A 21,066-nucleotide genomic window follows, 5' to 3' on the forward strand; every position below is an offset into this window, starting at 1 on the left:
ACTGAATTGTGTCTTCCGCATTTAACCCAACCCCTCTGAATCAGAGTGGTGCGGAAGCGCTGCCTTAATCGACATCCACGTCTTCAGCGCCCGGGGAACAGTGGGTTAACTGCCTTGCTCGGGGGCAGAACAACAGATTTTTACCTTGTCAGCTTGGGGATTCGATCCAGATTGTGTATGTGTGCTATTCAGAGGTGGAGGCAAGACAAAATATTTAAGTGCCTTTGAACGGGGTATGGTAGTAGGTGCCAGGCGCACCGGTTTGACTGTGTCAAGAACTGCAACGCTGCTGGGTTTTTCACACTCAACAGTTTCCCGTGTGTATCAAGAACGGTCCACCACCCAAAGGACATCGTGCCAACTTGACACAACTGTGGGAAGCATTGGAGTCTACATGGGCCAGAATCCCTGTGGAACTCAATATTAGGAAGGTGTCATTTCAGGAAACTAGGCGTATGTCGCACGTCACTATTTCACAGGAGAGGCATTTGAACATAAACATTAATTTTTTATGAAAATGCGTTTATTGGCAGAAATGTCTTCTGGAACATGTGAACATTCATATGCCTTAATAACAAACTTGTATGCCATCTGTAAATACGAATATATATATACAATTACAAGCCTAGTTGGTTTAGCCATGGGAAAAGACAAGAACCTTCCCGACATCTTCAAACTAAGGGCAACCATGGCATCCGTGACAGAGAGGGTGAAGCGTTCATCTATGCAAACAGGTAAGAGAGTCTAGCTAGCTACATTTTCAGATATTATACGTTTCTAATTTTGTCAGAAAATTGTTTTCATTGCAAGTTACAGTGAGGGAAAAAAGTATTTGATCCCCTGCTGATTTTGTACGTTTGCCCTCTGACAAAGACATGATCAGTCTATAATTTTAATGGTAGGTTTATTTGAACAGTGAGAGACAGAATAACAACAACAAAATCCAGAAAAACGCATGTCAAAAATGTTATAAATTGATTTGCATTTTAATGAGGGAAATAAGTATTTGACCCCTCTGCAAAACATGACTTAGTACTTGGTGGCAAAACCCTTGTTGGCAATCACAGAGGTCAGACGTTTCTTGTAGTTGGCCACCAGGTTTGCACACATCTCAGGAGGGATTTTGTTCCACTCCTCTTTGCAGATCTTCTCCAAATCATTAAGGTACATGGCCCCGACCATCGTCCCTTTGATGCGGTGAAGTTGTCCTGTCCCCTTAGCAGAAAAACACCCCCAAAGCATAATGTTTCCACCTCCATGTTTGACAGTGGGGATGGTGTTCTTGGGGTCATAGGCAGCATTCCTCCTACTCCAAACACGGCGAGTTGAGTTGATGCCAAAGAGCTCGATTTTGGTCTCATCTGACCACAACACTTTCACCCAGTTCTCCTCTGAATCATTCAGATGTTAATTGGCAAACTTCAGACGGCCCTGTATATGTGCTTTCTTGAGCAGGGGGACCTTGAGGGCGCTGCAGGATTTCAGTCCTTCACGGCGTAATGTGTTACCAATTGTTTTCTTGGTGACTATGGTCCCAGCTGCCTTGAGATCATTGACAAGATCCTCCCGTGTAGTTCTCGGCTGATTCCTCACCGTTCTCATGATCATTGCAACTCCACGAGGTGAGATCTTGCATGGAGCTTGACAGTTCTTTTATGTTTCTTCCATTGGTGAATAATCGCACTAACTGTTGTCACCTTCTCACCAAGCTGCTTGGCGATGGTCTTGTAGCCCATTTCATCCTTGTGTAGATCTACAATCTTGTCCCTGACATCCTTGGAGAGCTCTTTGGTCTTGGCCATGGTGGAGAGTTTGGAATCTGATTGATTGATTGCTTCTGTGGACAGGTGTCTTTTATACAGGTAACAAACTGAGATTAGAAGCACTCCCTTTAAGAGTGTGTTTCTAATCTCAGCTCGTTACCTGTATAAAAGACACCTGGGAGCCAGAAATCTTTCTGATTGAGAGGGGGTCAAATACTTATTTCCCTCATTAAAATGCAAATCAATTTATAACATTTTTGACATGCGTTTTTCAGGATTTTTTTGTTGTTATTCTGTCTCTCACTGTTCAAATCAACCTACCATTAACATTATAGACTGATCATTTCTTTGTCAGTGGGAAAACATACAAAATCAGCAGGGGATCAAATATTTTTTTCCCTCACTGTATAGCATATTGTTAGCTAGCTAGCTAACGTTACGTGTATGATCTGTGTAGTAATATTATGTGTATCTCAGAAATCAATTTGCATTGCTAGCTATAGCCTAATGTTAGCTAGCTAGCTAACATTGAACCTAGTTGGTTAGCTTTAGCTACCTGCAGATTCATACATGATAGTAATGTTATGAGTTGGGATTATGGTTCATTTTTTACTATGCAAGTAACCATTTCACTGTACAGTTTACACCTTCTTTATCCTGTCCATGTGACAAATTTTTTTTTTGATTTGATTTGATATAGTGTGTGTTTACCAGAGACGGTAATGTGAAGAACAACAAGACATTAGGCCAACAAGACAGTGTCCAAGTTCTAAAATTCTCAGCTAGAATGCCCTGCTTTTATTTCGTCACACTCACAACTTGTAAGCTATTTTCTGTAATTAGATCAACTTGTAAATAATGATCTTGTTGTGAGTTGATTTTCCTGTAATAATGAATACACATTTTCTGAAGTTAAGACATTGTCAGCTATGGTCATTATTTGAACTGGCGAGCCAGCTGACTTTCTTTTTTTTTGTCATTTAGCAGACACTCTTATCCAGAGCTACTTACAGTTAGTGCATACATTTTTCATACTGGCCCCCCGTGGGAATTGAACCCACAACCCTGGCATTGCAAGCGCCATGCTCTACCAACTGAGCTACAGGAAACCTTAGATAGCTAGCTAACAAGCTAGAAATGAACCAAAACATTGTTTAGAAAGTTGCTATTAGTTGCCTGGTTTAATAGATTGCCAAACAGTGCATTTGGAAAGTATTCAGACACCTTGACTATTTCCAAATGTTGTTACGTTACAGCCTTATTCTAAAATGGATTAAATTGTTTTTTTCCCTCATCACACACAATACCCCATAATGAAAAAGCAAAAATAATAAACTATAATATCACATTTACATAACTATTCAGACCCTTTACTCAGTACTTTATTGAAGCACCTTTGGCAGCGATTACAGCCTCAAGTCTTTTGGGGTATGCCGCTAAAAGCTTGGCACACCTGTATTTGGGGAGTTTCTCCCATTCTTCTCTGCAGATCCTCTCAAGCTCTGTTAGGTTGGATGGGGAGCATCGCTGCACAGCTATTTTCAGGTCTCTCTAGAGATGTTCGATCGGGTTCAAGTCCGGGCTCTGGCTGGGCCACTAAAGGATATTCAGAGACTTGTCCCGAAGCCACTCCTGCGTTGTCTTGGCTGTGTGCTTAGGGTCATTGTCCTGTTGGAAGGTGAACCTTCACCCCCAGTCTGAGGTCCTGAGTGCTCTGGAACAGGTTTTCATTAAGGATCTCTCTGTACTTTTCTCTGTTCATCTTTCCCTCGATCCTGACTAGTCTCCCAGTCCCTGCAGCTGAAAAACATCCCTACAGCATGATGCTGCCACCACCATGCTTCACCGTAGGGATGGTATTGGCCAGGTGATGAACGGTGCCTGGTTTCCTCCAGACGTGACGCTTGGCATTCAGGCCAAAGAGTTCAATCTTGGTTTCAGCAGACCAGAGAATCTTGTTTCTCATGGTCTGAAAGTCCTTTAGGTGCCTTTTCGCTCCTCCAAGCGGGCTGTCATGTGCCTTTTACTGAGGAATGTCTTCCGTCTGGCCACTCTACCGTAAAGGTCTGATTGGTGGAGTGCTGCAGAGATGGTTTTCCTTCTGGAAGGTTCTCCCATCTCCACAGAGGAACTCTGGAGCTCTGTCAGTGACCATCAGGTTCTTGGTCACCTCCCTAACCAAGGCCCTTCTCCCCCGATTGCTCAGTTTGTCCAGGTGGCCATCTCTAGGAAGAGTCTTGGTGGTTCGAAACTTCTTCCATTTAAGAATGATGGAGGTCACTGTGTTCTTGGGGACCTTCAATGCTGCAGAAATGTATTGGTACCTTTCCCCAGATCTCTGCCTCAGCATTATCCTGTCTCGGAGCTCTACGGACAATTCCTTCGATCTCATGGCTTGGTTTTTGCTCTGACATGCACTTTCAACTGTGGGACCTTATATAGACAGGTGTGTGCCTTTCCAAATAATGTCCAATCAATTGAATTCACCACAGGTGGACTCCAATCAAGTTGTAGAAACATCTCAAGAATGATCAATGGAAACATGATGCACCTGAGCTCAATTTCGAGTCTCATAGCAAAGGGTCTGAATACTTGTTTTTTTTACTAGCAACATTTTCTAAAAACCTGTTTTTGTTTTGTCGTTATGGGGTATTGTGTGTAGATTGATGAGGAAAACATTTCATTTCATCCATTTTAGAATAAGGCTGTAACATAACAAAATGTGGATAAAGTGAAGGGGTCTGAATACTTTCCGAATGCACTGTATACTATTACAAAGACTCTGCATTTAAATACTTAAAATGCTCTGTTTCTGGGAGACAGTGCTGAGATTTGTCTACAGACGTTGAATCCCCTGGTATACCCAGTGGAGGATCTCGACTTTAACTTATAATTGACTGTGGGTATCAGGTGCACAGCTGGAAGCATATCGATCACCAGGCACTGAATTGGAGGGCCATTAAATTGTGGCTAAACATCATTGAACAACTGTGAGAGGAACAGCAATGCCTGTGTACTTCTTCCGTGCCTAGCCAGCTCCTCTTTCCTCTTAGGATCTAACGATTGCATGGCGGCCAGATCGCACGACAGTCTCCACACACACACACACGCACACGCGCACGCGCAAACACACATATGCACACATAGGGTTGCAAAGCTACTGGTAATTTACTAAAGTTATTAGTTTATTCAGTAATTTTGGTAATTAACAGAAAATCTATCGCAAACTATTGTAATTTTGGTCATTTATAATTTAATAACTTTAAATATATATATATTAATATATAGTATTCCTTTTTTATATCTGTGTCCATATTGTCCTTCCGACTGGCTCATTCATCCCTCCTCCTCTCCCCTGTAACTATTCCCCAGGTCGTTGCTGTAAATGAGAATGTGTTAATTAGGTTAGACATTAGGACATATCTAAAAATGTAAAAATTTAACTCAACAGGAGGAACAGACTAACTTACCTGGTAAAATAAATTTAAAATAATATAAATTTAAAAAGTCATGAGTTTCTAGTACATAGTCCACATTGTTCAAGAGTAAATGGCCTAATTAATGAAAAAAAGCATCTAATCAACAATGGCATTATTTTAAATTACTTCTGCAACTCTTCCAACTATTGACTTTTTTCACAACTGCCACCAGTTTGACACCAAAACATTAACAAAAAAAAACATAGTAACATAGTCAACTAAATACAAGTGTGTAAAACTAACTAAATAAAGGATATTTCATGCTGAAACCCTCATATTCAACAACAATGGTATTCACTAAGTTGATGGCTTATATTTAGGATAATTCTATTTTTAATTTTTTAAATAATCTTATTTAATTATTAGTGTCTTGCGAAAGTATTCACACCCTTTGGCATTTTTCCTATTTTGTTGCCTTACAACCTGGAACTAAAATAGATTTTTGGGGGGTTTGTATCATTTGATTTACACAACATGCATACCACTTTGAAGATGCAAAATACGTTTTATTGTGAAACAAACATAAGACAAAAAAACAGAAAACTTGAGCGTGCATAACTATTCACCCCTCAAAGTCAATACTTTGTAGAGCCACCTTTTGCAGCAATTACAGCTGCAAGTCTCTTATGGTATGTCTCTACACGCTTGGCACATCTAGCCACTGGGATTTTTTCCCATTCTTCAAGGAAAAACTGCTCCAGCTCCTTCAAGTTGGATGGGTTCCACTGGTGTACAGCAATCTTTAAATCATACCACAGATTCTCAATTGGATTAAGGTCTGGGCTTTGACTAGGCCATTCCAAGACATTTAAATGTTTCCCCTTAAACCACTCAAGTGTTGCTTTAGCAGTATGCTTAGGGTCATTGTCCTGCTGGAAGGTGAACCTTTGTCCCAGTCTCAAATCTCTGGAAGACTGAAACAGGTTTCCCTCAACAATTTCCCTGTATTTAGCGCCATTCATCATTCCTTCAATTCTGCCCTGTTTCCCAGTCCCTGCCGATGAAAAACATCCCCACTGCATGAGGCTGCCACCACCATGCTTCACTGTGGGGATGGTGTTCTCGGGGTGATGAGAGGTGTTGGGTTTGCGCCAGACATAGCGTTTTCCTTGATGGCCAAAAAGCTCAATTTTAATCTCATCTGACCAGAGTACATTCTTCTATATGTTTGGGGGAGTCTCCCACATGCCTTTTGGCGAACACCAAATGTGTTTGCTTATTTATTTTTTTAAGCAATGGCTTTTTTCTGAGCACTCGTCCGTAAAGTCCAGCCCTGTGGAGTGTACGGCTTAAAGTGGTTCTACTCCAATCTCCGCTGTGGAGCTTTGCAGCTCCTTCAGGGTTATCTTTGGTCTCTTTGTTGCATCTCTGATTAATGCCCTCCTTGCCTGGTCCGTGAATTTTGGTGGGCGGCCCTCTCTTGACAGGTTTGTTGTGGTGCCATATTCTTTAAATTTTTTAATAATGGATTTAATGGTGCTCTGTGGGATGTTCAAAGTTTCTGATATTTTTTTATAACCCAACCCTTTATAACCCTTTCAGAACAGGTGTATATACAGTGAGGGAAAAAAAGTATTTGATCCCTTACTGATTTTGTACGTTTGCCCACTGACAAAGAAATGATCAGTCTATAATTTTAATGGTAGGTTTATTTGAACAGTGAGAGACAGAATAACAACATCAAAATCCAGAAAAGTGCATGTCAAAAATGTTATTAATTGATTTGCATTTTAATGAGTGAAATAAGTATTAGACCCCTCTGCAAAACATGACTTAGTACTTGGTGGCAAAACCCTTGTTGGCAATCACAGAGGTCAGATGTTTTTTGTAGTTGGCCACCAGGTTTGCACACATCTCAGGAGGGATTTTGTCCCACTCCTCTTTGCAGAGCATTTCCAAGTCATTAAGGTTTCGAGGCTGACGTTTGGCAACTCGAACATTCAGCTCCCTGCACAGATTTTCTATGGGATTAAGGTCTGGAGACTGGCTAGGCCACTCCAGGACCTTAATGTGCTTCTTCTTGAGCCACTCCTTTGTTGCCTTGGCCGTGTGTTTTGGGTCAGTGTCATGTTGGAATACCCATCCACGACCCATTTTCAATGCCCTGGCTGAGGGAAGGAGGTTCTCACCCAAGATTTGACGGTACATGGCCCCGTCCATCGTCACTTTGATGCGGTGAAGTTGTCCTGTCCCCTTAGCAGAAAAACACCCCCAAAGCATAATGTTTCCACCTCCATGTTTGACAGTGGGGATGGTGTTCTTGGGGTCATAGGCAGCATTTCTCCTTCTCCAAACACGGCGAGTTGAGTTGATGCCAAATAGCTCCATTTTGGTCTCATCTGACCACAACACTTTCACCCAGTTTTCCTCTGAATCATTCAGATGTTCATTGGCAAACTTCAGACGGGCATATACAGTATATGTGCTTTCTTGAGCAGGGGGACCTTGCGGGCGCTGCAGGTTTTCAGTCCTTCACGGCGTAGTGTGTTACCAATAGTTTTCTTGGTGACTATGGTCCCAGCTGCATTGAGATCATTGACAAGATCCTCCCGTGTAGTTCTGGGCTGATTCCTCACCGTTCTCATGATCATTGCAACTCCACGAGGTGAGATCTTGCATGGATCCCCAGGCCGAGGGAGATTGACAGTTCTTTTGTGTTTCTTCCATTTGCAAATAATCGCACCAACTGTTGTCACCTTCTCACCAAGCTGCTTGGGGATGGTCTTGTAGCCCATTCCAGCCTTGTATAGATCTACAATCTTGTCCCTGACATCCTTGGAGAGCTCTTTGGTCTTGGCCATGGTGGAGAGTTTGGAATCTGATTGATTGATTGCTTCTGTGGACAGGTGTCTTTTATACAGGTAACAAGCTGAGATTAGGAGCACTCCCTTTAAGAGTGTGCTCCTAATCTCAGCTCGTTACCTGTATAAAAGATACCTGGGAGCCAGAAATCTTTCTGATTGAGAGGGGGTCAAATACTTACTTCCCTCATTAAAATGCAAATCATTTTTTTTTTTTTTGTTATTCTGTCTCTCACTGTTCAAATAAACCTACCATTAAAATTAAAGACTGATCATTTCTTTGTCAGTGGGCAAACGTACAAAATTAGCAGGGGATCAAATACTTTTCCCTCACTGTATACTGAGATCATGTGACACTTAGATTGCACACAGGTGGACTTTATTTAACTAATTATGTGACTTCTGATGGTAATTGGTTGCACCAGATCTTATTTAGGGGCTTCATAGCAAAGGATGTGAATACAAATGCACGCACCACTTTTCCGTTATTTATTTTTTCGAATTTTTTGAAACTAATACTTTTTTTCATTTCAGTTCACCAATTTGGACTATTTTGTGTATGTCCATTACATGAAATCCAAATAAAAATCAATTTAAATTACAGGTTGTAATGCAACAAAATACAAAAAAACGCGAAGGGGGATGAATACTTTTGCAAGGCCCAGAGAGAGGGCCCAAGATAATTACAGACTGTTGTGATAATCTGAAGTACCCAAAAGAGCCACTAGATGTCTTGTGACAGATTACATAAAAACCCTTGAAAGATACCCAAATTCGGGTAGTTTACTGGTAAACTTGGATTAATATACCCTCCTTTTGCAACCCTATGCTCTCACACACAAACTTACGGGCAACCGTTTCTGTTGTGCTCTTTGGATGGAGAAGCAAGTGAGTTGTACTAAACTGTTGGGATCTGCCACTATTGTCGCTTGTCATCGCACCCCAATCTGCCTATTACACATTCATAGCTGATCGTGAATAAAACATGAGGACATATTTATCTCAACAGATTAACAGTCTAACATTATGACATATCTAACTCAACAGATTAACAGTCTAACATTAGAACATATCTAACTCAACAGGTTAACAGTCTAACATTAGGACATATCTAACTCAACAGGAGGAACTGTCTAACATTAGAACATATCTAACCAACAGAGGAACAGTCTAACATTAGGACATATCTAACTCAACAGAGGAACAGTCTAACATTAGGACATATCTAACTCAACAGAGGAACAGTCTAACATTAGGACATATCTAACTCAACAGGAGGAAAAGTATTTTTGGCCTCTGAGCTGTTAAAAAAGCGAATGCATTATGGAGCAACGCAGGTCTTAAGCTGTGAAAGGGCATTCAGGAAGAACATAAGAATACCTGTTAGGGTGGTTAGGGTCATCAGGGGCCGAATTATATGTCTGGATGTCCTTCTGTTACGCTGCACTGACACTGTACTAGGAAAGGACACCATTCCTTAAAGAATGAGTTCATTTGTGCTTTGGGAGAGAGGGGGCGAAAAGGGAGCAGAAATGTTGACAGGGCCCAATGAAGGTTAATGAAGTGAAAAAAAAACATGTGTTGTCTGACATGAAAGCAATGCAGCATGACACAGTCATTATACCAGCAACACGGATCAATACCAGCCAGACCACACTGGAACTGCCCAGGCATTAAGAACAACTGGAGAAGAAACCTGCTTCAGGAGAGAGAGGTAAGGTAACGGAATTGACATACAAACCTATATAATTCCTCCATATAATTCCTGCAAGTTATTATATGGAAGAGAGAGGGAAAAAAGACAGAGAGGGGGAGAGGGAGAGAGGGGGAGAGGGAGAAAAAACGGGGTTGTAGTGGGAATGGTGATGGTGCTTTAGAAGGGCAAAGCACTGCTTCTCCAGCTGGAACATTTGACATTTTAAACAGAGTTTGAAAATCCCCCCAGAAACACAACATTACATTTGTAGTAGGGCCCAGATGAAAACACACCATGAATCAGACTTAAGTGTCCTGACGCTGTGGGAATGACATTTAGGTTCAAAGAGCTCAGTATTCCTCATGCTCAGAAGGGTTCTCCCCCTAACACTGTCTGATGCTGTAACCAGCCTTGATAGAGGTGAGTGGATTTTACTGTATTCAATCTGAGATGAATTAATGAATTAATGGATGGATGAATGAATGAATGAATGAATGAATGAATGAACAAATAAATGGATGAATGAATTAATTAATTAACTAATGAATAAATGGGTGAATTAATTGATGAATGAATGAATGAATGACTGAACGAATGAATGAATGAATGAATGAATGAATGAATGAATGAATGAATGAATGAATGAATGAGGACAGATCTACACAAAGGGCCATCCTTTTCCTAGTAGTGGATAGCTGTTCACTTCCGGGGCTTTTTGAGAGCTGCTAGCCTCACTGTAAAACTATAGGAGTCACGAAAAGCTGACTAAGGGACACCGTATTTATCCACTGGGTACACACTGGTGGAATCAACGTTGTTTCCACATCATTTTAATGAAATTACGTTGAACCACTGTGGAATAGACGTTTAATTGACGTCTGTCCCCAATGGGTAGAAACTGAAATAATTGCACTTCTGATTCCTAATTTTTTGAATTACTAGCAGTATAAATTCATGAGAATACCAAATGTCCCTGAAGGTCAATTAAGCAAACTGTTTGTAACGTGGGCTTGTGAGCTCTTAAACAAAAATTGCGTTTGTCCCTTTCACGAAAACCAATAGCAGCTCAGTCCCTAACTCAACTCAGCCAACAGGATTATTACACTCAGGCAACCTGTGGGACACCCCAAAATGTCAGAGCCTCTCTCTGCCATTACAGGGGATTTGCAACCAACCTCCGTCTCATCCAAACCAAAGGAAGATTCAAAACTGTTGTCATCTGTACCCTCTCTGACACACATTCACTAAAGCCTAATGTTCGCTAATGGTTTATTGAGATTCGCACATTCTCCCAGCAGCACATCACTGGTGTTCACTGAGGGGAATGAACATAGTCCATTGGGGTGTTTACCCTCCTGTCCCCTGCTGAGACCATTACATTATCTAAAACAGACATCTCCTTCCAATCCCCTGCTGATTTGACATTTATTGACGCCTCCTCCGTACGCAAAACCCTTTGGTGTCAAGCTGATTGTTGTCCCCAATGCAGCCCAGAGCCACAGTGGATTGCTGGATGGGAAACAAGGACCTTATTTAACATGTCAGCCCCCTACTGCTGCTCCCATCTCAATTAGTGTCACTTCCTGATTTCAAACCCCTACTGCTCCTATCTCAATTACTGTCACTTCTTGATTTCACACCCCTACTGCTCCTATCTCAATTACTGTCCCTTTTACATTTTAGTAGACGCTCTTATCCAGAGCGACTTACAGTTAGTGCATACATTTTAAATATGTGTTTATGTTTTTATTTTTTATACTGGCCCCCCGTGGGAATCGAACCCACAACACTGGCGCTGCTAACGCCATGCTCTACCAACTGAGCTACACAGGACTTCCTGATTTCAGCCCCCTACTGCTACTATCTCAATTAATATCACTTCCTGATTTCAGCCCCCTACTGCTCCTATCACAATTACTGTCACTTCCTGATTTCAGACCCCTACTGCTACTATCTAAAATACTATAATTTCCTGATTTCAGACCCCTACTGCTCCTATATCAATTACTGTCACTTCCTGATTTCAGCCCCCTACTGCTCCAATCTCAATTACTGTCACTTCCTGATTTCAGACCCCTACTGCTACTATCTAAAATACTATCATTTCCTGATTTCAGAACCCTACTGCTCCTATATCAATTACTGTCACTTCCTGATTTCAGCCCCCTACTGCTCCAATCTCAATTACTGTCACTTCCTGATTTCAGACCCCTACTGCTACTATCTAAAATACTATCATTTCCTGATTTCAGAACCCTACTGCTCCTATATCAATTACTGCCACTTCCTGATTTCAGCCCCCTACTGCTCCAATCTCAATTACTGTCACTTCCTGATTTCACTCCCCTACTGCTCCTATCTCAATTACTGTCACTTCCTGAATTCACACCCCCCTACTGCTCCTATCTCAATTACTATCACTTCCTGATTTCAGCCCCCTACTGCTCCTATCTCAATTATTAACACTTCCTGATTTCAGACCCCTACTGCTCCTATCTCAATTACTATCACTTCCTGATTTCAGCCCCCTACTGCTCCTATCTCAATTACTGTCACGTCCTGATTTCAGACCCCTACTGCTCCTATCTCAATTACTGTAACTTCCTGATTTCACATCCCTACTGCTCCTATCTCAATTACTATCACTTCCTGATTTTGGCCCCCTACTGCTACTATCTCAATTACTGTCACTTCCTGATTTCAGCCCCGTACTGCTCCCATCTCAATTACTGTCACTTCCTGATTTCAGCCCTCTACTGCTCTACTCCCAAAATTCCCAGGTTAACCAGAAATCACAGTTGGAACATTACCAGTATTTTGCCACCCTACCAATTTAGCATTACATTAAAACCCTGATCCAACTCCATCCTTCTCTTTCCTCTATACAGGTACAAAAGCAAGCAAAAAAAAACACCCTGTAGAGAAAGTAATTTAGCATTCATAGAAATGACACAGAGGTTGACTTATTTACGGCCAGGTTCATTGTGACCACGGAGCCATGCAGACTGTCAACGCAGGAGACACCGGCACACATGGTCAAAGGCCACCCTTGTACAGAGCACAAGCCGGCTGAGGCTTTTACAGAAACAGTCGCTCTTGGATGGGATCCCAAGGCGTGTTATTTCTCAGTGCGAGCAGAAACAATAGCAACCGTATGGAAAGGAGAGTAGATTAAATGAGTTTATTAGTCACATGCACAGATGTAATAGCAGGGTCCAGTGAAATTCTTATGCTTTGTACAAGGAGAGTAGAGATTGAAAAGGAGAGTAGAGATTTGCACTGTTGTGCTACACATTGATTCAGTGCTAGTGTTACAGACAGGTTCAATGCTATATATTTCCTCCAAGCCTTATAAAAGAAACAAATAAATATCTAAGAAAAACAGAAAAAAGGGAAAGTGGAGTAAACAAGCTCTGCCAGTAAATGGATCCTCCAAACCCTCGTGTGTGAGACAGGTGTGATTTGAGAGTGCACAGATTCCCTTGACACAAGCTTCTGCTCAAATGAGGCTCACAGCGGGCACAGCGGTAGAGAACAAGGCTCCAATGTGAAACAATGAACGAGGAAATAAATCACGCAACAACCGCGCTCAATGGTTTTTATCTCCCAATAATTACAAAGGCAAAGTCAGGACCAAACCCCATGTGGAAACGTGAGCCACCATGATGGAAATATCCCGCTCCAAGGCAAGAGGTCAACGCTGTACCCTATCCTCCCTCTCGCTCGCCTGCATCCGTTGCCAGGCTTTGATGGGTGATGATGAAGCATCTCTCTCACAGACCATTGCTCTCTCCTTGAAGTACCCATGCTGTCAGATGCTACTAGACCTATGAAGAACATTACCCACTTATGAAATAAAGTCACAGGGAGGCGCCAAGGGCAGTGGTTCACAGGACCAGGGCCAAGGAAAGGGCACCGGGCAGTAAATAGAGTAGGACCAGCATTTTAGAACGCACACAGACCAACAGCAACCCTCCATACGTCATCCTGGAAGTAATTTATCTACAACATAAACAGCATGAAGGGACTTGATGATACCACAGTTAGTTAATGGGTCCCTTATTGGAAAACCGATTGACAGTAATAAAGAGACAAGCCATTTACAGTAGGGGTAAATACAATAGGAACGTTTCTAATGTGTTTATGGTCTGATATTGAGCATGGTCAGTATAATTAACATGGTCAGTATAATTAACATGGTCAGTATAATTAACATGGTCAGTATAATTAACATGGTCAGTATAATTAACATGGTCAGTATAATTAACATGGTCAGCATAATAAACATGGTCAGTATAATGAACATGGACTGTATAATGAACATGGTCACAATGCCCAAAGAAACACTGATTGTAGCTTTAATGACCTACAGTGGCTTGCGAAAGTATTCACCCCCTTTGGCATTTTTCCTATTTTGTTGCCTTACAACCTGGAATTAAAATGTCAAGAGAAATCCATAGAATCCTAGAGAAGTCAGGGTCTTCTGACATATACCAGCTACAGTACATAGACTAGTTTAAAGTACACACTCGTTAACAGACTTGATAAAAAATCAACAATAACCTTGTGTTTTCATTTAATAACTTGCTCAGATGGTCTATTACATTGTAACTATTATAGATCCATCCCCTAGCCAACCTCATGTGCCTCTCCATCACTGCCTCAAAGGGTGAATGTCAAAAGCTGAAGGCTGATTTCCCAGAACAGACATTGACCGAGAGTGATCAACAATGATTCATGTTGACTAAGTGCAAAGTAATGCCCTTCCAAATGGACACCGGGTTAGCAATCTGCACTCTCTTTTCATGGCCAATCAGGGCCTGTATTCACAAAGCGTCTTAAGAGTAGAAGTGCTGGTCTAGGAACAGTTTTCCTTTTTTTTAAATCATAACGAATAGGATGACATGGAAAGGGGTGGACCTGATCCTAGATCAGTAATCCTATGAGATGCTTTATGAATACAGGCCCTGCTCTAATTTGCCGACAGATACCATTGAAGCAAACATCCAGTAATATACAAATATTGATTTGGCTCTCTTCCTTGCCAAAAGTATGACTTAATAATAGGTGAGTTCATATATAAGTGGTGTTTTGTGTCCTGCTACAAGAATTTAAATCCATATATCTGGTCCCTTGAAATAAGATACAGCATTATGGATTTATTTTTGTCCATAATATCAAGATAAAGAAGATACAGCTAAAAAGAAAATGGTCATTGCTGTGAAGCAATCTTCCACACTGTGAAGATTGTGCAACATCTCTTAAGGCTCACTGTAACGGAAGTGCAATGTACCATCCATTAATCAGTTGATACACCATGTTTACACATAAGCTATTCTGCAGGCATGCTAAAATGCTTGTATACACTCTTGGTGCAAACGCCCAACACGGCCTACACACGCTGGGACCAACAGACACACACACACGGACACACACGGACACACATACACACACATGGACACACACACACACACAGCAACACACACACACACACACACACACACACACACAAACACACACACAAACACACACGGACACACACGGACACACACACACACACACACACACAGGCACATACACATTTCCCCTTCCCAATGTCACAGCACTGTGGGCTATCTAAGTGACTGCAGACATCTGGGGACTGTAACGACCTGCACTCTGCACCTGCCTGTGCCACGGCAGCAAACTGGGTTCAGGTTCGATTCAAACAGCTCTTTCATGTGCAGGGACAGCAGTCAGCACACTGGGATGTGCTACAAAGAAAGAAAGACAGAGAGAGAGAAAGAGAGAGAGAGAGAGAGAGAGAGAGAGAGAGAGAGAGAGAGAGAGAGAGAGAGAGAGAGAGAGAGAGAGAGAGAGAGAGAGAGAGAGAGAGAGAGAGAGAGAGAGAGAGAGAGTGTGTGTGTGTGTGTGTGCGTTTGTGTGTGTAACACAGTACTAATCACAGGCATGATCCTGCTCTGTCTTATTAATCAATCCCTCTAGGTTCCACCTGGTGACCTCATACTATACTATATATTGAACACAACCATGTCTTGTCTATTAGCCAGTGTGTGTGAATCCAACCACACTAATTTACACAGATAATGACACTGTGGGAGAATGGGGTCTGGCTGGCCACGGCTGGGAGAATGTTGCTCAGAGTTCTAATTCCAAATTCTATGGCTCAGACTTCATGGAGAGCTCAGTGATTTAATCCAATGTAGAATGGAACTGCTGTACTACATCGACTGCTAGGGACAAGTAGGCTAACTGTGTGGGTACACATACTAGTCTGTTATAGGCTATTACAGCGTACGCAGTAGTGATATAATGACATATATTCAAAGGTAAAAAGAAAGGAAAACGCTGCACACTGCTGCTCATGCTCCCAGGTGATTTATTATAACAATGTTTCCACCCTTAGGCCTTCATCAGGCATCCATATCCCAGGTGGGGGTGGAAGGTCCTATATATAGGGGCAGTACTCAGTGACATCACTTCCTGAAACATGAGGTAAAAAATGTATAACATAGGTTCACAATATTAACATTCAATGTATCAAAATATATGATCATACACAAGGAATGAGATCAGTAGCAATAGATCAAGAAAGTGGTATAGGCTACGCTAATTGAATTGCGGCAGGTAATGTTGACATGCAGAGCCTGACACCAGATGTAGGCTACCCTAGGGCCGGCTCCAGGCATAAGCGTTGGCATACGACCCCCGGTTGCTAGGGGGCCCCTGACCCCAAGTATCATTATTATTTGTATTTTTTATGGAACTCAGTCGGGGTCTCAACTTGCTGTTGAGAGTTAGAATAGTAGAATACCGAATTACCGACCGGGCATAAAAAAAAAAAACTTTATTTAAGTCAGTTAAGAACAAATTCTTATTCACAATGACGGCCTACACCGGCCAAACCCGGACGACGCTGGGCCAATTGTGCACCGCCCTTTGGGACTCCCAATCACGGCCGGTTGTGATACAGCCTGGAATCAAACCAGGGGGTCTGTAGTGACGCCTCTAGCACTGAGATGCAGTGCCTTAGACCGCTGCGCCACTCGGGAGCCCGGGCAACAAGGGCACGTGCCCAGGGGCCCAGACCTCCCAGACCTCCAGGACCTCCACAAAGTCATAAAATCTGATTTTAAACCTTAACCGTAACCTTAACCACACCGCTAGCCCTAATGACTCTAATCTTAAATTTAGACCAAAAAGCACATTTTTGTTTTCATTTATTTTAAAGATTTGGCCAATCTTGACTTTGCAGCTGGTCCATCTAGCGGAATTCGCTCAGTTCTGCCTCCAGGGCAAGATCCATAATAATAAACGTCAACCTGCTTGAATTTCAGGAACTTTGCTTTAAAACTGCAAAGAAAAAAAATATCCACCCCAAGGCTAAATGTGTAGAATTACAACCAAATCTTGCATAGGGCCCCAAAAAGGCTAGAGCCGCCCCTGGGCTACACCCCCTACATACCATGTTCAGGGTCCACCCTAAATCAGTGTAACCAATACTGATTGTACCAATAAATGCAGCAAACACAGTATTGTCCAAATCAGTTCTAAGAACTTGAATCATCAATATATTGTCTCAGGCCCAATATATTGTCTCAGTGTGATTCCAGCCATAATACCTTCCCAAATAACTGAGCCCTAAACCCGTTTTCAACACTGTACTGTAAGAAACCCTGAAGATTACAATGGGTTTCAAAATAATCAAGCCAATGGTTTGCCAATTAATGATGCATCTGCGTGCTGTGTTTGGTGCCGACCCACTGGGCACAGACATCAATTTAACTTCTATTCCACGTTGGTTCAAATTAATTTATTTGAAATGACGTGAAAACAACGTTGATTAAACCAGTGTGTGCCAATGTGGAGCGCGCAACAGTTAAATCACAGCCTCACCAAAGCCTACAGTATATTGGCTGAGGGAAGGCTTGTCTACCAGTTTAGGCAAGGTATATCAAAAAGGGTGTTATGAGGTTTTAAGTCAAGACATCGTTTTGTTTGGAGGTTTAACACTCGCCCACAATGATGTAACCTTTGTGTTAGAATTAGGAAAAATGGAAGAGGAATAGTCTTATAGATTAAATAGATGCCCATACCCACGCCTATATGTCCCTTGGGCTATATATTCTCTCCTTCAAACCCAAGGTAATCATATAGATTACGAATATGTCTGTAGCCTTCTCTGTAGTCTTCCACATTGTAACTAACGCGCCTTACACGAATTTATAAACAGAGGCGCTTGCAGCTTTCATCATTTGCCATTCTCATTTTCTAAAGCAAAAGTGGTTTCAGTACAACGATTTACAGAAATCCTATTTTGAAAAAATAGATGGATGACGAGTTTGAAATGGGGCTATGGTAACCGAGAAAAAATGCATAGAGGTGCGTAATCTCCCTTAAACAATCCACGGGTTAATAGGCGTAAGCAACTCACGTATATGCTTGAGCATACTGCAAGAATATTTATTGAGCTCTCGCTCAATGCCTGCATTGAAGCGCAAGCCTGGCAAGTGAATGCGTCCCCTTAGCTCGAGCCTATTTTCATGCCTTTTTACTACACAGCCGAATCTTCCCGTACAAAAAGACCCCCCCTCAAAAAAAAAATAATAAAAGAAAAAATAAATACAAGTATTAAGACATTATTACTGCATAGGACATCAAATGATTGTTCCTTACCTCGCACACACGTGACCATCATAAAAAATACGAGATTCCAAAATATAACTCCAGTTTTAATCCTCATTTTTTTAGCTTGGAAAAAGTCCACTGGACCACATTTAATACATCCTCTCTTGAAAAGCTTTAAGAAGTCCGTCGACCTAATTCGATACCCCTCTATGTCATCTGTTTTCATGTTCACATGAAGCTGTTCTCTTCTCAATCACCTCCGTTTCTGAGCCGGTAGCGGTGTGTCTTCCGTTATGGCTGGTGCGCGGTCACAAATCGAAGTGAACGGCGATGCTGGGATGCCACAGCAACCTTGACGAGGACTCAACCATCTCACCAACAGGGGCAAAACTCTCAGCTCGATTCCTCGCGAGCTGGTAGGTTGTTTAAACGGAAGTTTTTTTGCTATTTTTTTCTGTCAAATATCTCACCACATGAGCAGAGATAGTGACATAGCCATTAATATAAGAACAATCCTGAACCACATGAGTCAAGTGCATTCCCAAGGAAATACACTGAACGAAAACATAAACGCAACATGTAAAGTGCTGGTCCCATGTTTCATGAGCTGAAATAAAATAAATAAAAGATCCCTGAAATTTTCCATACTGCACAACAATATCATTTCTCTCAAATGTTCTGCAGAACTTTGTTTAAGTCCCTGTTAGTGAGCATTTTATCCTCTGTCAATATAATCCATCCACTTGACAGGTGTGGCATATCAAGAAGCTGATTAAACAGCATGATCATTACACAGGTGCACCTTGTGCTGGGGACAATAAAAGGTACTGAGGAGTATTTCTGTCTGTAATAAAGCCCTTTTGTAGGGGTCAACTCATTCTGATTGGCTTGGCCTGGCTCAACAGGGGTTTTGCCTGGCTCCCAAGTGGGTGGGTTTATGCCCTCGCAGGCCCACCCATGGAGGCGCCCCTGCCCAGTCATGTGAAATCCATAGATTAGGACCTAATTGATTTATTTTCAATTGACTGATTTCCTTATATGCACTGTAATGCAGCAAAATCTTTGAAATTGCCAGGGTAATTATATTTTTGTTCAGTGTAAATACATAGCCCTATATCAGATCTTCCCAGTGCCGATTCTAGGCTATCGTAGGCTAATCTTTTACCAATAAAAAAAATAAAATAACGTATTTTCTTAAACAAATTCATAAATTGAACGTGGAGATGTTGTTGCCATGTAGATGTACTTGTTGACAACACTATCAATGAGAAAATGACACCAAACATAATAATAAGTGCGTTCCGTTTGGTAAAGGAATGATGATTCAAGAAAATACGCCTCTCTCCTTTCCATTGGAATGGTGGCATTCAAAGTTAAATTGCAGTGGATAAATTGCTGTAGCCTATGTCTACTCTAACTAATTGCAGTTATTTAATCGTCATTTCGTGTAATTACCCTGGCATAAGCCATCCTCTCAAATACTGGTGACACCATTCCGATGTAAACCAGCTGCACAATTCTACTGCATTTGAATCAGAAGATACATTACATCTGCCGGGATTCAATTTCACTTTTCAACTTTGAAGTTGAGTTATTTCCAGGACTAAGGAGCAGTCTAGAAGGCCGCTTCTGCCATCTACAGGCTATGAGCCCCGTCAAATTCTCTCCTCAATGACCACACTGAATCTCTCTCTCTTCACCCGGTTCTGTCTCTCTCCCGTTATCCCTCCCTCCCTCCCTCGCAAACACACACACACACACACACACACCGCCTAGGTCTTTTTAAGTTCCGACAATTTGAGTATGTGTGCTATCTAGCCACTCTGTGTCTGTGTTTTCACATCCAACCCGCTTTACCATCTAACTACCATCTACTGTCGTTACTGTGGCTTTATTGTACAAATTATACACAAACAAAAAACTAATTTGGTGTCTATTTTGCTATTGTTGCGCGCTATAGGCTACCGTGTGTGGCTTTTTAAATTGCACTGCATAATTACGAGGGGCACGTGAGGTCAAACGCTTGAAGGCGCGAGGCTTTTGGAACTCTCCAAGGTGCTGAAGTCTGCATTCTCCAAATCAGTATTTCGAGCATTTTGTTTCAAGAGGAGAGAGGGAGATCGAGTGAGGCAATCCACTCAGTCTTCGTGTCGCAGATAGACGTTGACTTCGCACTTGCATTTTAATGAACCCAAAGCCACATAACATACATAGCATATTTAGGATCGCCCCAGGCGTCTGTTTCTGTATACAGGCTTGCTTCATCCTGCAGAATAGGGCTACTTACATTTACATTTTACATATTTAGCAGACGCTTTTATCCAGAGCGACTTACAGTTAGTGAGTGCATACATTATTATTTTTATTTTTAATTTTTTTCATACTGGCCTACTTGCGCTGAGATGCATGTTCATTCGAATATAATTCTTGCCCCAAAAAAATTCATAATGCACATTTTCAAGATGCATGCACACACGTCTTGGAAATGTGCATTATGCTATTTTTTTTTATTTTATTTTTTTTGGGGGGGGCAATAATTGTATTGGGGATGAGCTCATACACGTGAACAGACTCATCTGCAAGCAAAGGATTCACCTGAGCGAGAGGGTGCCATGATAGAATCGAATCCGTCACCTGAGAGAGAGGGTGCCATGATAGAATCGAATCCGTCACCTGAGAGAGAGGGTGCATGTATTATG

The 21,066-nt window shown here is 41.8% G+C and overlaps 1 protein-coding gene across 1 annotated transcript in view; it reads right to left on the bottom strand.

Moving 5' to 3' along the window:
- LOC121586782 (CUB and sushi domain-containing protein 3) overlaps positions 1-18,667 on the bottom strand; it is a 759,103-nt gene extending 740,436 nt beyond the window's left edge. Inside the window, exon 1 of the mRNA XM_041903753.2 lies at positions 18,416-18,667. Within this exon, the coding sequence (XP_041759687.2) occupies positions 18,416-18,593 (178 nt within the window). The 5' untranslated portion in view covers positions 18,594-18,667. The remainder of the gene's footprint in view (positions 1-18,415) is intronic.
- Positions 18,668-21,066: the final 2,399 nt, after the last annotated feature.

Source organism: Coregonus clupeaformis, chromosome 17 (genome assembly GCF_020615455.1).
Source record: "Coregonus clupeaformis isolate EN_2021a chromosome 17, ASM2061545v1, whole genome shotgun sequence".
Classification (NCBI taxonomy): Eukaryota; Metazoa; Chordata; class Actinopteri; order Salmoniformes; family Salmonidae; genus Coregonus; species Coregonus clupeaformis.